At 44.9% G+C, this 15,340-nt stretch overlaps 1 protein-coding gene and 1 non-coding gene across 5 annotated transcripts in view; one reads left to right on the forward strand and one right to left on the reverse strand.

The window, feature by feature from the left end:
• The window catches only part of LOC126106799 (gastrula zinc finger protein XlCGF17.1-like), a 154,690-nt gene that overhangs the window by 26,513 nt on the left and 112,837 nt on the right, over window positions 1–15,340 (forward strand). For 3 of the 4 annotated variants that reach the window (XM_049913188.1, XM_049913187.1, XM_049913190.1), the window contains exon 3: window positions 11,259–11,327. In XM_049913188.1, coding sequence (XP_049769145.1) covers window positions 11,259–11,327 — 69 coding nt within the window. Of the gene's footprint in view, window positions 1–11,258; window positions 11,328–15,340 lie in introns of those variants that run through there. The other variant, XM_049913189.1, reaches the window with a different exon arrangement.
• Window positions 14,853–14,927, reverse strand: Trnal-caa (transfer RNA leucine (anticodon CAA)). Its single transcript has one exon. It is a non-coding gene; the product is annotated as a tRNA-Leu (tRNA).

Here is a 15,340-nt window from a genome sequence, read left to right on the forward strand (position 1 = left end):
CAGCTTTCTGCACCTAATATTATGTGACCTGCGCTATTTTTCAGAAGCACTTCAAACTGTGGAACTTTGTTGCCTCAACAATTAATCACTAGGATTTTAATACTCTTGCATGTAGGTGACATGTCCGTTGGCCTTACACCGATTCTTCTGGGTCTCTTACTGATATTGTTATCTATACTTGGAGAGTTGTCTAATCTGAAAAACACTTGTGTTCACCCCACAGTCAGCTATGTGGCTAGCAGACTCCATATACGAGGTATGTCCACAAAGTAAGTTCCGTTTGGTTATATAAAACAAATGTGTACAGATACAGAAAAAAGTATTTATTGTACAAAAATCTACAACTGTTAAACTACTTTTCTACATAGCTTCAGAAATTTTTTAGGCACTTGTCATGGTGTGGCACAGGTTTTATATGCCTTCTTCATAGAAGGCTGCCGCCTGTGTATTCAACTGTGTGGTAACGAGTACTTTCAGCTCGTCATCATCATTGAAGTGTTGACCACCGAGGACAGATTTAAGGTGTAAGAAGAGATGAAAGTCACTAGGAGTGAGGTCCGGGCTGTCCGGAGGATGTCCAAACTTGCCTCCAGTCCATCTGTAACCACAGAAGGGTGTCCATGTCATTCTTCATTGTGCACTTGATCACGTCCTTCATTGAACAGTCTGACCCATCTTCTAACCATTGAATCACTCATAGCATTTTGTCCGTAAACCTTGCAGATTTGCTGATGAATTTCCTTTGGTTTAACTTTTTTTGCAGTTAGAAAACGAATCACAGATCTGCTTTCACACATGGCGGCATTTCCAATTACGGTTGACATTATAAAGAAGCACTACAAAGAACACGTTGGTGGCAGTGATCTTAAAATGGTGTACATGTCTTCTCTTTGAGTCAGAGTAACTGCCGCGCATGCTCGGAACTGCGATCGTAGTGCTGCCGCAGACAGATATAGAAACGGAAGTTACTTTGTGGATGACCCTCATATAATGCACCCCTGATTAATACAGGAGGGCCCTACAATTATCAACCCTATGATGCAAGCCTTGGAAGTTGAAGCCTAACTTGTCACAGAATCTTCAAAGCTTCTTTTGAAGCCTATCTTTCAGCTCAGAACCAAGGACAACAATCAGTCCTGGGGCCATTGCTGCAAATTGTGAGATGTGCAGATTATGACGTTCATTAAAATTGTATGTGCAATGCTGGTCTTACCAACCTTCTCTGACTGTCACACAAGATCAAAGTGTGACTTTGGAGCCTAGACAACAGGTATAATTTGTTATGACATCTGCCATAGCCTGCAGTTGTTTGCATCCCATCCCCTCGATGGCTGCCAGAATAGTCTGTTTAGCATGTTGAATGAGGCCTCATTGCTACCATTTCTCTAAAGGATGTCATTATTTGCCATATGTTTGAACTCTGGAAGATTTATAGTCCCATGTCATTTTGCATTTCCTTCCTCTTTACTTCTGACACAGCAGGTTCCCACAAGGGGAAGTAAATCTCTCTAGTGTGTGTTCAGTTTCAGTGGAAGACAGCACCTCAAACTCTTCCGTTAATCCTTGTCTCCCTCCATACAAGGTGCCTAGTCCTACCATTGACACTCCACTCACACCCATTGATACTCTCAATTTTTAAATTTCATCATCAGTACTGGCACGTCTGAGCTACCAATTTAATCTTCATTCAAGAGGTATCTACTTTGTTTGGAACACTTGGCTTTGCAAATTACACATTTCAAAATTTGGCAAATGCACCAAATTTATTGATTTTTGCTACTTTCCACTATAATATTACATGAAAATGGAGTGAATGAGTAAAGCGCAAGTGAAAATGAAGTAGAATCATTTTGGTGTTCAACCTGTTAATATCAGAGTCATACTGTAGTTTTCAAATGATACAACTGAACTACAACTGTTTTTTCTTTTTTTGAAAACATTAAGTTTTGTTCATCTCCATATAGCAGTAACATCTAATGTAGTAGACACATGTTGCTGTTGAATTAGAAAGTGTTTTCTTTTGCATTTGTGTGACACTTTGTTTGTTGCCTAAAAACAATGTAGTGGTCACAAAGTAAAAGTATCTTTGGCGAGCATGCTCATACAGCTGCAGTTTGGCATTCAGTTAGAGCACAGATGATTGTTTTACCTTCATTTATTTAGTCATCCTGAAATCATCTCGCAATGCTACAGTATTTGTCATCATAATGCAATGAAAACAGAGCTTTAATATAGACACACATAGAATATGTAAGTATGTTGTTTGAGAATAGGGCAGGTTGTTGGCCAAGGCCTGTTGCTTGAAATGATTTAGGAGAACCACAGACAATCTAAATAAGTATGACCAGATAGAGCAGAATCCATCCTTGCACATTTGAGGTCAGTGTCTTACAACTGTACTGCCTCATTCATTTGACCTCTGTCGTACAATGCTACTTTGATCACAGCACTTTGCACTAGGTGGAATTATACTATGAAACATAGTTTCCCCCTGCGTCACTAGTCACGCTATAGACACCCATTGCTAACTCCAGGACTATGAACTTGCTCCATGTCCCTTGGACTCCCTTCAGTCTCCCCCCCCCCCCCACCCTCCCCCCTCCAGCCCCTCCCACCTCTGCCCCCCCAGGGGACTTGTGGTTCTTTTGAGAGTTCATGCGTGGCACACACAGGTCCCTTGAGCTATTGCAGCCCATTCTTCTTCCCGGGCTGCATTTTCTTCACTGTGCACCTCTCTCCCCATCCTCACTCCTTCCCCACTGCCTCCTCCTTCGCCTCTTGGTGTTGTGATTTAAGTTGACCTGGCTGTCCACCTGATACCCTGTATTCCTTGAGGTTTAGTTCCTCTTGCCCATTCTCTTTCATCCTTCTGGCATTTTGGTGCCCTTTGGGGTTTGACCTCCACTTCTAAATTTTCTATCTTTAGTGTGAGCCATTTTGGAAAGAACTCTCTCCCTAGAGTCTGTGGCACCAATTCCTCTCCCCCACTTTCTTCCCTTCTTCCTACCCAACCGTAGACCCCCTCCTCACTGCTAGGTCACCAGTACATGGGATGGGGCTGTTATATACTCAACTGGCTGAGTCTCCTGACAACACTGGGATCACACAACTGATACCTGAGCTGCTGCCTCCCTATGTATGCCAAGGAGGGGCTGCTTGTCATCCTGGAACATTGGAATTTCCAGACAGCCCTTACTGTGGCTGGGTGGCACCTGTGGGGAGAGCCCCTGATCAGAGTGGGTGGTTTTAGGACAGTTGCTTGGCGCACGAAGCATATTGAGCCGCAGACATCCGGCCATTCTCAAATGGCCATCCCTTTGCACAGTAAAGGATAATTGAACGCTGCTTCGTACGACATGGCAGCCTCCCCTTCCCTAGTTACACTCCAGCAGGAGGGCCAGGCTCGCTACCTGGTCTGTACTAGGCTGGACGGGGACTCAATCGCCGCCAGAAAACCGTAATTTTTTGTGGAGAATATTGAGGACAAGTTTGGTGAAATGGAGTGTCTGTCAGATGCGGTCGGGCCCCCTGGTAATGAAAGCTTCTTCTGCCACCCAATCTGCAGCTCTTTGTGCTTGGGATCATGTTGGCAATGTCCCAGTGTCTGTTACCCCTGGCACGTCTCTGAATACATTCCTGGCAGTGACTTATCATAGGGACCTTATCCCGCAAACTGATGAGGAACTCTGGGCTAATCTGGAGTGACACAGTGTTCATTTTGTTTGACGTGTGTAGAAGGGTGGTAAAGACAACTGCACCAATACTGGTGCCTATATTCTGGCTTTCGTGGGAGGTACCCTCCCAGAGAAAGTCGAGGTTATGTGCTACAGATGTGATGTGAAGCTAAATGTCCCTCCACCCGTAAGCTGCTTTCGATGCTTGTGTTTTGGATATGTGTCTTCCTGCTGTGCAGCATACTCTCTATGTGGTGACTGTGGACACCCACTCCGTGAGGGAAGCCCCGTGTTCTTCCACCTGTGTCTGTTTCACTTATCATGACAGCCACTCTCCTCATTCACCAGATAACTCAGCTAACAAGAGAGGAAAGAAGTTCCAAGATTACAAGTCCCTGAACCACCTGTCTTATGCTGAGGATCACCAGAAATATGGCTGACTCCACCCAGTGTCACTTTCTTCTAATTTTGCCTCTGTTACATCCTTTCTCCCTCCTACCTTTTCCTTACCCCAGCGCCATCCTCGTCTCCCCTATTATACCCCTATCATTCCCATGTCCTGTCTTGCGGGTGCTGCTCTCCTGGCTGAAGAAATGCCTCTTCTTCTTCAGCACCTGCTGGTGATCGGGCTCCACCTCAGGACCCTTCCACCCGCATCTCTCAGACCAGAAGCCTACTGCCACAACTTGGCCATGAGACATACCGCGTGTGCACTGCAAGGTCACCTGTTCTTTTTCGGTTCTCAATCTTGCGGAAGCCTGCTCACCCTCTGTGCCCTGCCCTCCTCAACCTCTGGAAGAGAAGAAGAACAGGTAGAAGAAGAAGAAACATAAATCCCAGGACAAGGCCCCCCCCCCCCCCCTTGTGGTGCCCTGGAGGTGCCATCTCCTCCCTCACAATATGAGTCTGACATCTTATTTATGGATGTTACCCAATCCTTGTGACGATTGCCTAGGTGATGTGATGCCCCCTCGTTTCTGTATGCCTAACCTGGATTCTCGCCACGCGCTAATCCTGTGGAATTGCAGTAGATATTATTGTTACCTACAAGAAATTCAGTGCCTTGTTTCCTCTTAATCTCCCTCTTACTCTCTGTTCTGTCTTGCTCTTCAAGAAACAAGCATCTGTGATGATGGATCTCCAATGTTTTGTGGTTATCAGGCATTCTGTCAGATCTGTGCTGGTCTCGGGATAGCATCTGGAGGGGTCTACACTTTGGTTTGCCCCGATGTCATTACTGACTGGATCCCCCTGTATACCAACCTGGAAGCAATAGTGGTTAGAGTACAAACAGCCGCAGCAATCACTGTTTGCAATGTCTACCTCTTTCCACGTAGGCAGTTTCCTGATGTTGAACTGTCTACCTTTATACATCACCTCCCACCCTGTATCTCCTCCTTGGGAACTTCAGTGCACACTACACCATATGCGGGAGTGCCTCTTTCATGGGCAGAAGTCTTCCAATTGACCAGCTTATTACAGACATTGATTTGTGTCTCCTCAATGACAGTTCCCCTACCCACTTCAGTGCCGTTTGTGGCACCTTCCTGGTGCCAGTCTCACAATCTCTTTCCACACTCTCGCGCCTTCCCTACATTGGTCACCCCATGATGATCCTTGTGACAGTGACCACTTCCGGTGATATTGTTCCCCCCCCCCCCCCCCCACATTGGGCATTCTGCAGAGCCAGCTGTCCCTTATATACTTCTGCTGTGCACTTAGACACCTGTCTCTCGGTTAGCATTGATAGGGTCATTCAAGACGACTCTGCTACTATTCTTCATGCTGATGGCGCTGCTATCCCTGTATCCACAGGTCCCTCTCATTGTTGACTGATGCTGTGATGGACCAAAGATGCAGCAGTCACTATCCGGGACCACCGACGGGTAGTGCAGCGATTTAAATGATACCCTTCGCAGACCAACCTTATCACTTTTAAGTGTCTCCATGCTACCTTATTAAGCAGAGTAAAATGGAATGTTGGGAGTGCTACGTTTCCTCCCTGTGAACGTATGCCTCTTCATTGCAGATTTAGTCTGAGCTCCGTAGCCCTCTGGGCCACAGTGACAATCAACTGTCCAGGGTGCTGTGTGGACTGGTCCGTTGGTCCTTGCAGAATACCTCGTGACAGCACCTGCATCCCCTTATTGTCCTGTTACCTTTCTCCGGCAGAAACACAAGAGTTGTACAGAGCCCCCTCTGTTTCCACCTCCACCAAGCTGAACCCTATAATGAACCCTTCACTGAATGGGAATTTTTGCAGGCTGTTACCTCTTCACATGCCACAGCCTCAGGCCTGCATTCATCCACAAGCAGATGATCCAACTCTTGGATGTTACCAAGAGGCAAAATCTCTTCAGGGTCTTCAACTGCATTTGGCTCTCAAGTGTCTTTCCCTCACAGTAGTGAGACAGTAAAGTTATCCCCATCCTTAAGCCCAGAAAGAACCTAATGTCTATTGACAGCTGCCGCCAGATTAGCCTGATGAACGTACTTCATAAAGTGCTAGAGAGGATGGTTAGCTTCCGATTATGGTGAGTGCTCGAATCTCAGGGTATTTCATTCCTGTATCATACTGGCTTTTGGGAAGAATGCTTTACAACTGACCATTTACTCAGATTGGAAACAGCAATCTGACAGGCTTTTACTAACCACCGACACCTTGTTGCAGTCTTCTTTGTCCTACATAAGGCATACGGCACAGCTTGGTGCCATCACATTTTAATTATCCTACATTACTGGGGCTCTCATGGCCCTGTTCCAATTTTTATCCACGAGTTTTTATTCCACCAGTCAACTCTTCCGGGTTAGAGTTGGGACTTACTCAACACCCCTCAGGTTCAGGAGAATGGTATCCTCATTGTTGTCACATTCTTTCTCATAGCCATCAGTGGGCTTGTAATCTCTGTTGGGCCTCTGGTTACTCCAGCATTTTTGGATCTGGTGCCGCAACTACTTGGTAGCATCTTGCTGGCTCCAGGGCACCACCTGCAGCTCGTGGTCTAGTTGCTAGCATTTTTACCTCTGGATCACAGGGTCCTGGGTTCAATTACTGGCCAGATTGGGGATTTTCTCCACCCAGGGACTGGGTGTTCATTTTGTCCTCATCATAATTCAGGAAGTGGCAAGTTGGAACAGGAAAGATTGCAAAATTGTACGGGTGCTGATGACCTCAATGTTGAGTGCTCCCACAAACCGACGTCATCATAATCGTGATGCAGGGCACCATCAGATGGGCCTCTGTGTGTCCTCTCCCATGGCTTCCAATTTTCTCCCTCCAAAACGTAGGTTATGCATTTCCCCATTGACCCACAGTACACTCCAATCCAGACCTTTATGTAGGCAACTAGTGCCTAGATGTTGTAGCACAGTCCCATTTCTTGGCCTTATTTTTGATAAGCTGACATGGCTGCCACATTTTCACCACCTGAAGGCTACATGCATGCGGAAACTTAATGATCTCCACCTTCTAGCTCACACATTGTGGGGTGCAGACCGTTCTACTTTTCTCCACCTTTACCATGCTCTGATTTTGTCTACACTAGATTATGGTAGTCAGTTTTATGGCTCAGTGGCTCCTTCCACTCTGAAGCTACTTGACCACGTTCATCATTGTGGGGTGCGTCTGTGGCTATTGGTACCTTTCGCACTAGTCGTGTTGATATTCTCCTCGCAGAAGCGGGGTTCCTGTCTCTACAAATATGGTGGAGCCAACTCCTGGTTACTTATGCAATCACCATTCACCGATTCCTTGACCAAACTGTGTTCTCTGTCCTCTTTTAAAACAGTGGCTTTGCCAGTTGGAATGCGTCTCACTTCCTCATGTCAGTATTTCCATTTCCACTCACTGGAATGTGCCCCATGCACCACAGATTAGGACCAATCTGTCCCAGGGTCGTAAGCTCTGTCGGCCCTGTGGTCTTCCGGCACCTTGTACTTTCCATCCTTGCAGAGTTCCAGCATGCTACCATCTTCTATGCTGATGGTCCTAAGACAGTAGATAATGTGGGATATGGTTTCATGTCTCACACTGGCTTGGAATGCCATTTACTGCTGGGATCATGTATTGAGTTCACAGCAGAGCTGCTGCCAATTTACAGGGTCCTGCATTTTGTTAGTCAGGTGTCCTTCCACAGCGTTTTAGTATGCACCGACTCAATGAGCAGCTCGTAGACAGATGCTACTCTCATCATCTTTTGGTCCCTGCTATCCGTGACCTGTCATCCATGACCTGCCATCCTGCCTGCTCAGTTATTTTGCTCTTGGTTCCAAGTCATGTGGACAATCCAAGGAATGAACTGGCTGACCATTTGGCTAAGGAGGCAGATACGTACCCACAATTCCCCTTCATGATTCCTGGTGCAGATACATTCATCGACATCGAATCTCTCTCTGCCCAAAAGTGAAATGACATCTGGTGCACTACTGTTCTCAGCTATAAACTCCGCACATTCGAGGAGACTACAGCAGTTTGATGCTCTTCTTTCCACTCCTCTCGAAAGGAGTCCACTGGTGTGCTGTCTGTGCGTTGCTCTTACCAGGCTCACCCATTGTTTTCTCTTGCATAATGGGCCACTCCACAATGTGTCTGTGGAACCAAACTGACAGTATCCCCCCTTTTTTTTAGCCTTTTGGATTCCTTGTTTTTCATATTAGCAGACGATTCATGGATGGCTGAACTGGTCCTCAGTTTCCTATGTGAAAGAATGTTAACTGATAATCATCTCTAAGTACTTTATTACACAATCATAGGTCTGTGCTTAATGCAACAACCTTTTCCCTCTTTATGCTGCAGTGCATACTTTTTATTTTCTTTGTGTTCATTTGGGAACCTAACACAAAGACTTACATTTGGTAGCCCCCATATGTACCCAAAAAAATTATTAATTGCAATTGGCATCTTTACCCCTGGAGCAAGGTGGTTGCGGTTGGAGCCTCTCTTCGTGTTTTCTTGGTCTGGGACTGATGACCACTCCCCTGTGCATATACTGCTCTTTCATCCCTCTGTTTTTACAGTTTTTAGATTTGGCCTATCCCTTTATGCCTTCTACTGTGTGGTTTAACTTCCTCATTTTATTGTTTGGCCTCTCTGACTGGATCTGTGCGCTTTTAGTAGGCCCCCTCTCTCCTGCAAGTAACTTTGGAATCATGAGATTGCTGGCCTCACCATTTAGTGTCATAACCCTAATCAATCCATCCATCAGTCAGTTAATGGTCAATCCATCCCTCGAATCTCTATGGGAACTGATCAGAGGTTCGTACACATGCTAATGTGCCCCCCTGAATCTCTCCATGTCCTCCCTTTAGTTCATATGGAAAACACAATCTAGCATCCCTCTGTTGTTGTTGTGGTCTTCAGTCCAGAGACTGGTTTGATGCAGCTCTCCATGCTACTCTATCCTGTGCAAGTTTCATCATCTCCCAGTACCTACTACAACCTACATCCTTCTGAATCTGTTTAGTTCATCCCTTGGTCTCCCTCTATGATTTTTACCCTCCACACTGCCCTCCAATACTAAATTTGTGATCCCTTGATGCCTCAGAATATGCCCTACCAACTGATCCCTTCTTCTAGTCAAGTTGTGCCACAAATTTCTCTTCTCTCCAATTCTATTCAATACCTCATTAGTTATGTGATCTACCCATCTAATCTTCAGCATTCTTCTGTAGCACCAGATTTTGAAACCTTCTATTCTCTTATTGTCCAAACTATTTATTGTCCATGTTTCACTTCCATACATGGCTACACTCCATACAAATACTTTCAGAAACGACGTCCTGACACTTAAATCTATACTCAGTGTTAACAAATTTCTCTTCTTCAGAAACGCCTTCCTTGCCATTGTTAGTCTACATTTTATATCCTCTCTACTTTGACCATCATTAGTTATTTTGCTCCCCAAATAGCATCTACTACTTTAAGCGTCTCATTTCCTAATCTAATTCCGGCAGCATCATCCGATTTAATTCGACTACATTCCATTATCATCGTTTTGCTTTTGTTGATGTTCATCTTATATCCTCCTTTGAAGACACTGTCCATTGCGTTCAGCTGCTCTTCCAAGTCCTTTGTTGTCTCTGACAGAATTACAGTGTGATCGGCGAACCTCAAAGTTTTTATTTCTTCTCCATGGATTTTAATACCTACTTGGTATTTTTCTTTTGTTTCCTTTACTGCTTACTCAATATACAGATTGAATAACATCGGTGATAGGCTACAACCCAGTCTCTCCCTTTTCCCAACCACTGCTTCCGTTTCGTGCCATCTGCTTTCTGTACAAATTGTAAATAACTTTCGCTTCCTGTATTTTACCCCTGCCACCTTCAGAATTTCAAAGATAGTTTTCCAGTCAACATTGTCAAAAGCTTTCTCTAAGTCTACAAATGCTAGAAACATATATGTTTGCCTTTCCTTAATCTATTTTCTAAGATAAGTCATAGGGTCAGTATTGCCTCATGTGTTCCAACATTCCTGCAGAATCCAAACTGATCTTCCCCGAGGTCGGCTTCGACCAGTTCACGAACCCGTGCCGACCACCGTTCATTGGCGATGAAGGCTGGAATTTGCGTGCCGGTACCGCAGTTGGATGTCTACAGAGTGTTGACAGGTGACCTTTTCAGATGAATCACATTTATACTCCATTGGATTGTCGGTTGTTGGTACTTACGGTGTGAAAAATCTGAGAATAAACACCCTGCAACAATCATCGGAAGGGTCCAGTGAGGAGAAGGGAGCATTGTGGCCCGGGGAATGTTTTTGTGATATTCTCTGTGTGATCTCGTCTTTCTGGAAACCACAGTAGATCGACACACGTGCGCACCTACCCTCGGGAACCGTATCCGTACATACACGCAGTTAGGTTTTCCTCGTCACAATGGCGCCTACCAGCAGGATAGTGTATTGTGTCACACAGATTACACTGTACATGTGTGGTTCGAAGATAGTACTCCTGTGGTCTCTGTAAACTCCCCAGACTTAAACACAGTCGAGAATCTGTGGAATTACCTCATTCGGGCTGTATGTGCTGTCGATTCTCAACCGAGAAACCTATCACAGCTTTCGGTGGGAATGGAGTCAGTATGGCTTCAAACCTCTATCAGTGCCTTCCAGAATGTGATTGGTAGTCTTTCTGGATGTCTCATTGTGGTCTGTGCTTTTTACAGCTGATAACATCAGTGTGGCTGGACATTATAGAACCCTACAAACATAAAATGCTGAAGGCATTCCTTTTTCCAGTATCTGTGTGTAATTCCATGTTAACTAATAATCATCTCTAAATACTTTATTACACAATCATAGGTCTGTGCTTAATGCAACAGCCTTTTCCCTCTTTATGATGCAGTGCATGCTTTTTATTTTCTTTGTGTTCATTTAGGAACCTAACACAGAAACTTACATTTGGTAGCCCCCATATGTACCCAAAAAAATTATTAATCGCAATTGTCATCAAATTACATAGAGCAGGTTCTTCATATATCATTTGCTACACGATGTAGAAAGAATGTAAAGTTGGGTCATGATCTTAACATCACTTAATGGACACTGTAACTTGCACAATAGTAACTCAGTACACTCCATTTCAGGATGTGCAGGAGTGGGAGGTGCCCGATGATCGGAACAATGCACAGGATCCACTAAGCATCGATAAAGAGGTGAGTGCGTCTTTGTATTCGTCTTGTGTTGTTGTGAATATTAGCACTGCGTGGGATGGAATGATAATTTATCTATACTTCACAGAAAAGTAAATGATATGTTTAGGATTTTGAACTTATGTTGCAAATCTTGTCATAACTTGCTGGAAATAATTACAAAATCACAGTCTATCTCAGTTCTCTACAGATAGTATGGTGCAAAGAAAAAGTTTACTTATTAGTAAGTTGCTCCCTCGAAGCATCTTCCTTTTAGATTGTTTCAAAGTATGCTAAGCAGTTTGATCACAATGTCATATAGGGGCTGATGTCTGCATCTTTTTTGTGGTGCCATGCCAGGTGTTAAGCACAGTCTTTTGTGGTGTTACAGATATCATGACCACAGTCTCTGGCTGCTGTAGGCCAGACTGCAAGCAGCAGGGGTAACAAGGTCACGATAAGAAGGGGGGAAGGGGGAGGGGGGGATAGCAGGGTAGGGGTAGTGGATGGTAAAGTGTTGTTAGTGGGAGTGTTCTGGAGGAATGTGGATAGGGGGGTCCTCATCCTTGATCTAGATCACGATGTCATTGGTGAATCTGAACCAGGTGAAGGGTTTGGAATTCTGGGTGTTTAGGAGGAATTCCTCTAGACGGCCAATGAATAGGTTGGCAGAGGATGGTACCATACAGTTGTCCATAGCTGTACCCCAGATTTGTTTGTAGGTAATGCCTTCAAAGAAGAAGTAATTGTGGGTGAGGATATAGTTGGTCAAAGCGACTAGGAAGGGGCTTGTCGGTTTGGAATCTGTCGGGCATTGGGAAGGGTTGTGTTCAGCAGCAGGAAGGCTATAGGCATTAGGGATGTTAGTATAAAGATGCAGCAGTGACAAGCTGGGTACCATGTGGTAAAGGAACAAGAACTGTGGAGAGCCAGTGAAGGAAATAGTTGGTATCTTTTGCATAGGGGGGTAGGATGTGAGTAATAGGCTGGTGTTGGTCTAAGAGAACAGAGATTCTCTCAGTGGGGGCATAGTAACCGTCCACAATAGGGCATCCTGGGCGATTGGGTTTATGGACTTTAGAAAGCGTGTTGAAGGAAAGAGTGCGGGGAGTGGCAGGGGTGAGGGGAGAAATTGACTCTGTGGAGAGGTTCTGGGATTGGAGGAGAGACTGGAAATCCTGCTGGATTTCTGGAGTGGGGTTACTGGCAGGGTTGGTAGGGGGATGAATCTGAGAGCTGGTGGAGTCCTTCGTCCAGGTAATCCTTGCAGTTCGAGACAACATTGATGGAACTCTTGTCAGCATGTAGGATTATAAAGTTGGGATCATTTTATAGGTGCTGGATTGCGGTTCTTTGTGCAGATGTAAGGTTAGTTTGCATGTTCATGGATTTGGGGAATGATGGTGAAGCAAGGTTCGAGGTTAGGATATTTTGGAAAGTTTGCAGGAGGTGATTTGGGTGCAGTGGGGGTGGATCATGGTTGTATGGAGGGGTGAACTGAGTCAGGCAGGGTTCATTGTTGGTATTTAGTTGAGTCTGATTGGTAGCGTTGGTGTCGAAAAAGTTTTTCCACTGTAGGGACTGGGAGAAGGAGAGTAGGTATGTAACAAGTTGTGCATGATTGTATTTGGAATTAGGGCAAAAGGTGAGGCCTTTGGAAGGGACTGATACATCTGCAGGATTTGTCAGCTCTGAGGGGACATATGGGATGGTTGGAGGTTGTTGTATAGGTGGTGGATAGTGGTAGTCCAAGGCAGGAGTAGGAAATGAACAGGGTGGAGGTTTTTTTGAGGTGGTGTTGTGCATGTTGCTCTAGTTCCTGTAGGGCAAGACTTTAGATGTGTGTCGTGCAATCCAGTAGTTTGGGATTGCATAGCAGGAGAATTTTGTGGACGGAGAGGAGGTGCTGCAAGGATGTTTGGGCCCGATTGATATGGTTTTACAGGACTGTGTTGGTGAGAGGTAAGGATTGGTGGAATCTGAACAGATGGAGGTCACTGTGGAGGGAAGGGTAGCAGCTAGAGATGGGTAATTTGATGGTAAGGTCATTTTCGGGGATTCCATGAGCGAAGCAACAACTCAGGAACAGTGTACGGGACTGTATTCTGTCTAGGGATAAGAAAGCTTATCTGTATTGACACAGATAGAAGGAGCAAGGATCCATGGTGGTGGTAAAACACATAAAAATACATAAATAATGTGGAATTATGTCCAAAAAAATTTGCAAAATACACTCAAACACATGGGAAAAACCGCGAAAAGAATGAAGTGGATGAAATTTGAGGGACTATGCTGATAGTAGAGGTGAAAACCAACTATTTCACAATGAGATCGAAGAAAAAAAATAAATAAAAAGATTGTAATGTGGATTAGTGGTATGTAGGTGCATAAGTGTGAAGAAGGGAGACGGCAGATATAACCAGATTAGGTGAAGTTAGTAGGTGTGAACTGCAGTAGAGAGGAGGAGGAGGAGGAGGAGGAGGAGTGGGGTGGGGGTGGGGAGGGGTTTGGAGAATGAGATAAGAGTTTGTGTGGCAGAGGAAAGATGTGGGAAATAATCACATGAGAATACATGACAGTGATGCAGGGAGAATGATCAATTTGAAGGTATAGGATTAATGATATTGGTGGGGGTAATGTGGGACATGAGGTGCTGCACCAACAATCAGTGTGGTCTTGTAGCCATCTGTTGTGCACAACCAAGATGGTTGATACATTGTGGCTTCTAAGTAGAGCATGCATTGCGTTTTGTATAAGGTGAAAAAAGAAACAAAGGAAAGAAGAGAAAGAAGGATGAACACTGAGTGTAGTGATGCATTAGCAAATAGTGTCAAAAGAAAACAGCACTGGATTACAGGATGTAAGAAAAGCCGTCAGGCTAAATTAAACAATGGAAAATCCAGGATGGAATGCAACAATGTCATGGAAAGGGTAGTTGCTACTTCACCGTATAGTGGATATTGATTACTTTAAAATATGCACTGCATAAACTAGTTAACTTAATGTTTGATGTAAGGGATCAAACCAATGTTCAAAAGACACAGGTAGCTTATTAACAAAGAGCTAAGAAGGCAATTGTGTCATGGTTATCCCTCCGTTGTTGACCCACTCAGATGGCTGTGTGTGTTAATGTGCCACTTCCGGGATGGGGAGGTGCGCTGGCCTCAGATCGAATCTGCCCAGCGGATTAGCGACGCAGTTCAGTGCACTGGCCAGCCTGGATGCAGTTTCTAAGTAGTTTCCCAAATCTCACCAGGTTAATACCAGGCTGGTACACAAGACTGGCCTCATGTAGATGATTCACAAAAATTTAGATAACTTTCAACGTCTTTTATGTGAATAACTTCACACGCAAACAGTTGGGGTACATACATTCTTTCCCAACGGGTAACAGAGTAGTGATTGGGAGGATATCTGGCACCTCTTCAGCTAACCATGCCAAATCCATTCGTGACAATGTCGACCCTGTGCTGACATGGGACATGGGGAGAAGGAGAAGAAGAAAAAAGATTATTATTAATTTGAAACTTCCTGGCAGATTAAAACTGTGTGCCAGGCCGAGACTCGAACTCGGGACCTTTGCCTTTTGCAGGCAAGTGCTCTACCAACTGAGCTACCCAAGCATGACTCACGCCCCGTCCTTACAGCTTTACTTATGCCAGTATCTCATCTCCTACCTTCCACACTTTACAGAAGCTCTCCTGCGAACCTTGCGGAACTAGCACTCCTGAAAGAAAGGATATTGCGGGGACATGGCTTAGCCACAGCCTGGGGGATGTTTCCAGAATGAGATTTTTGCTCTGCAGCGGAGTGTGCGGTGATATGAAACTTCCTGGCAGATTAAAACTGTGTGCCTGGCTGAGACTTGAACTCGGGATGGTAGAGCACTTGCCTGTGAAAGGCAAGATAGAATAGTGGAAGGACATAAAAGAAAAACAGTGGTACAGGAGGAGTCAGACAGGATTGTAGCCCATACCAGGTATTAGTTAATGTGTACATTGAACAAGCAGTGAAGGAAACCAGGGAGAAATGTTTGA

Source organism: Schistocerca cancellata, chromosome 10 (genome assembly GCF_023864275.1).
Source record: "Schistocerca cancellata isolate TAMUIC-IGC-003103 chromosome 10, iqSchCanc2.1, whole genome shotgun sequence".
Lineage (NCBI taxonomy): Eukaryota > Metazoa > Arthropoda > Insecta > Orthoptera > Acrididae > Schistocerca > Schistocerca cancellata.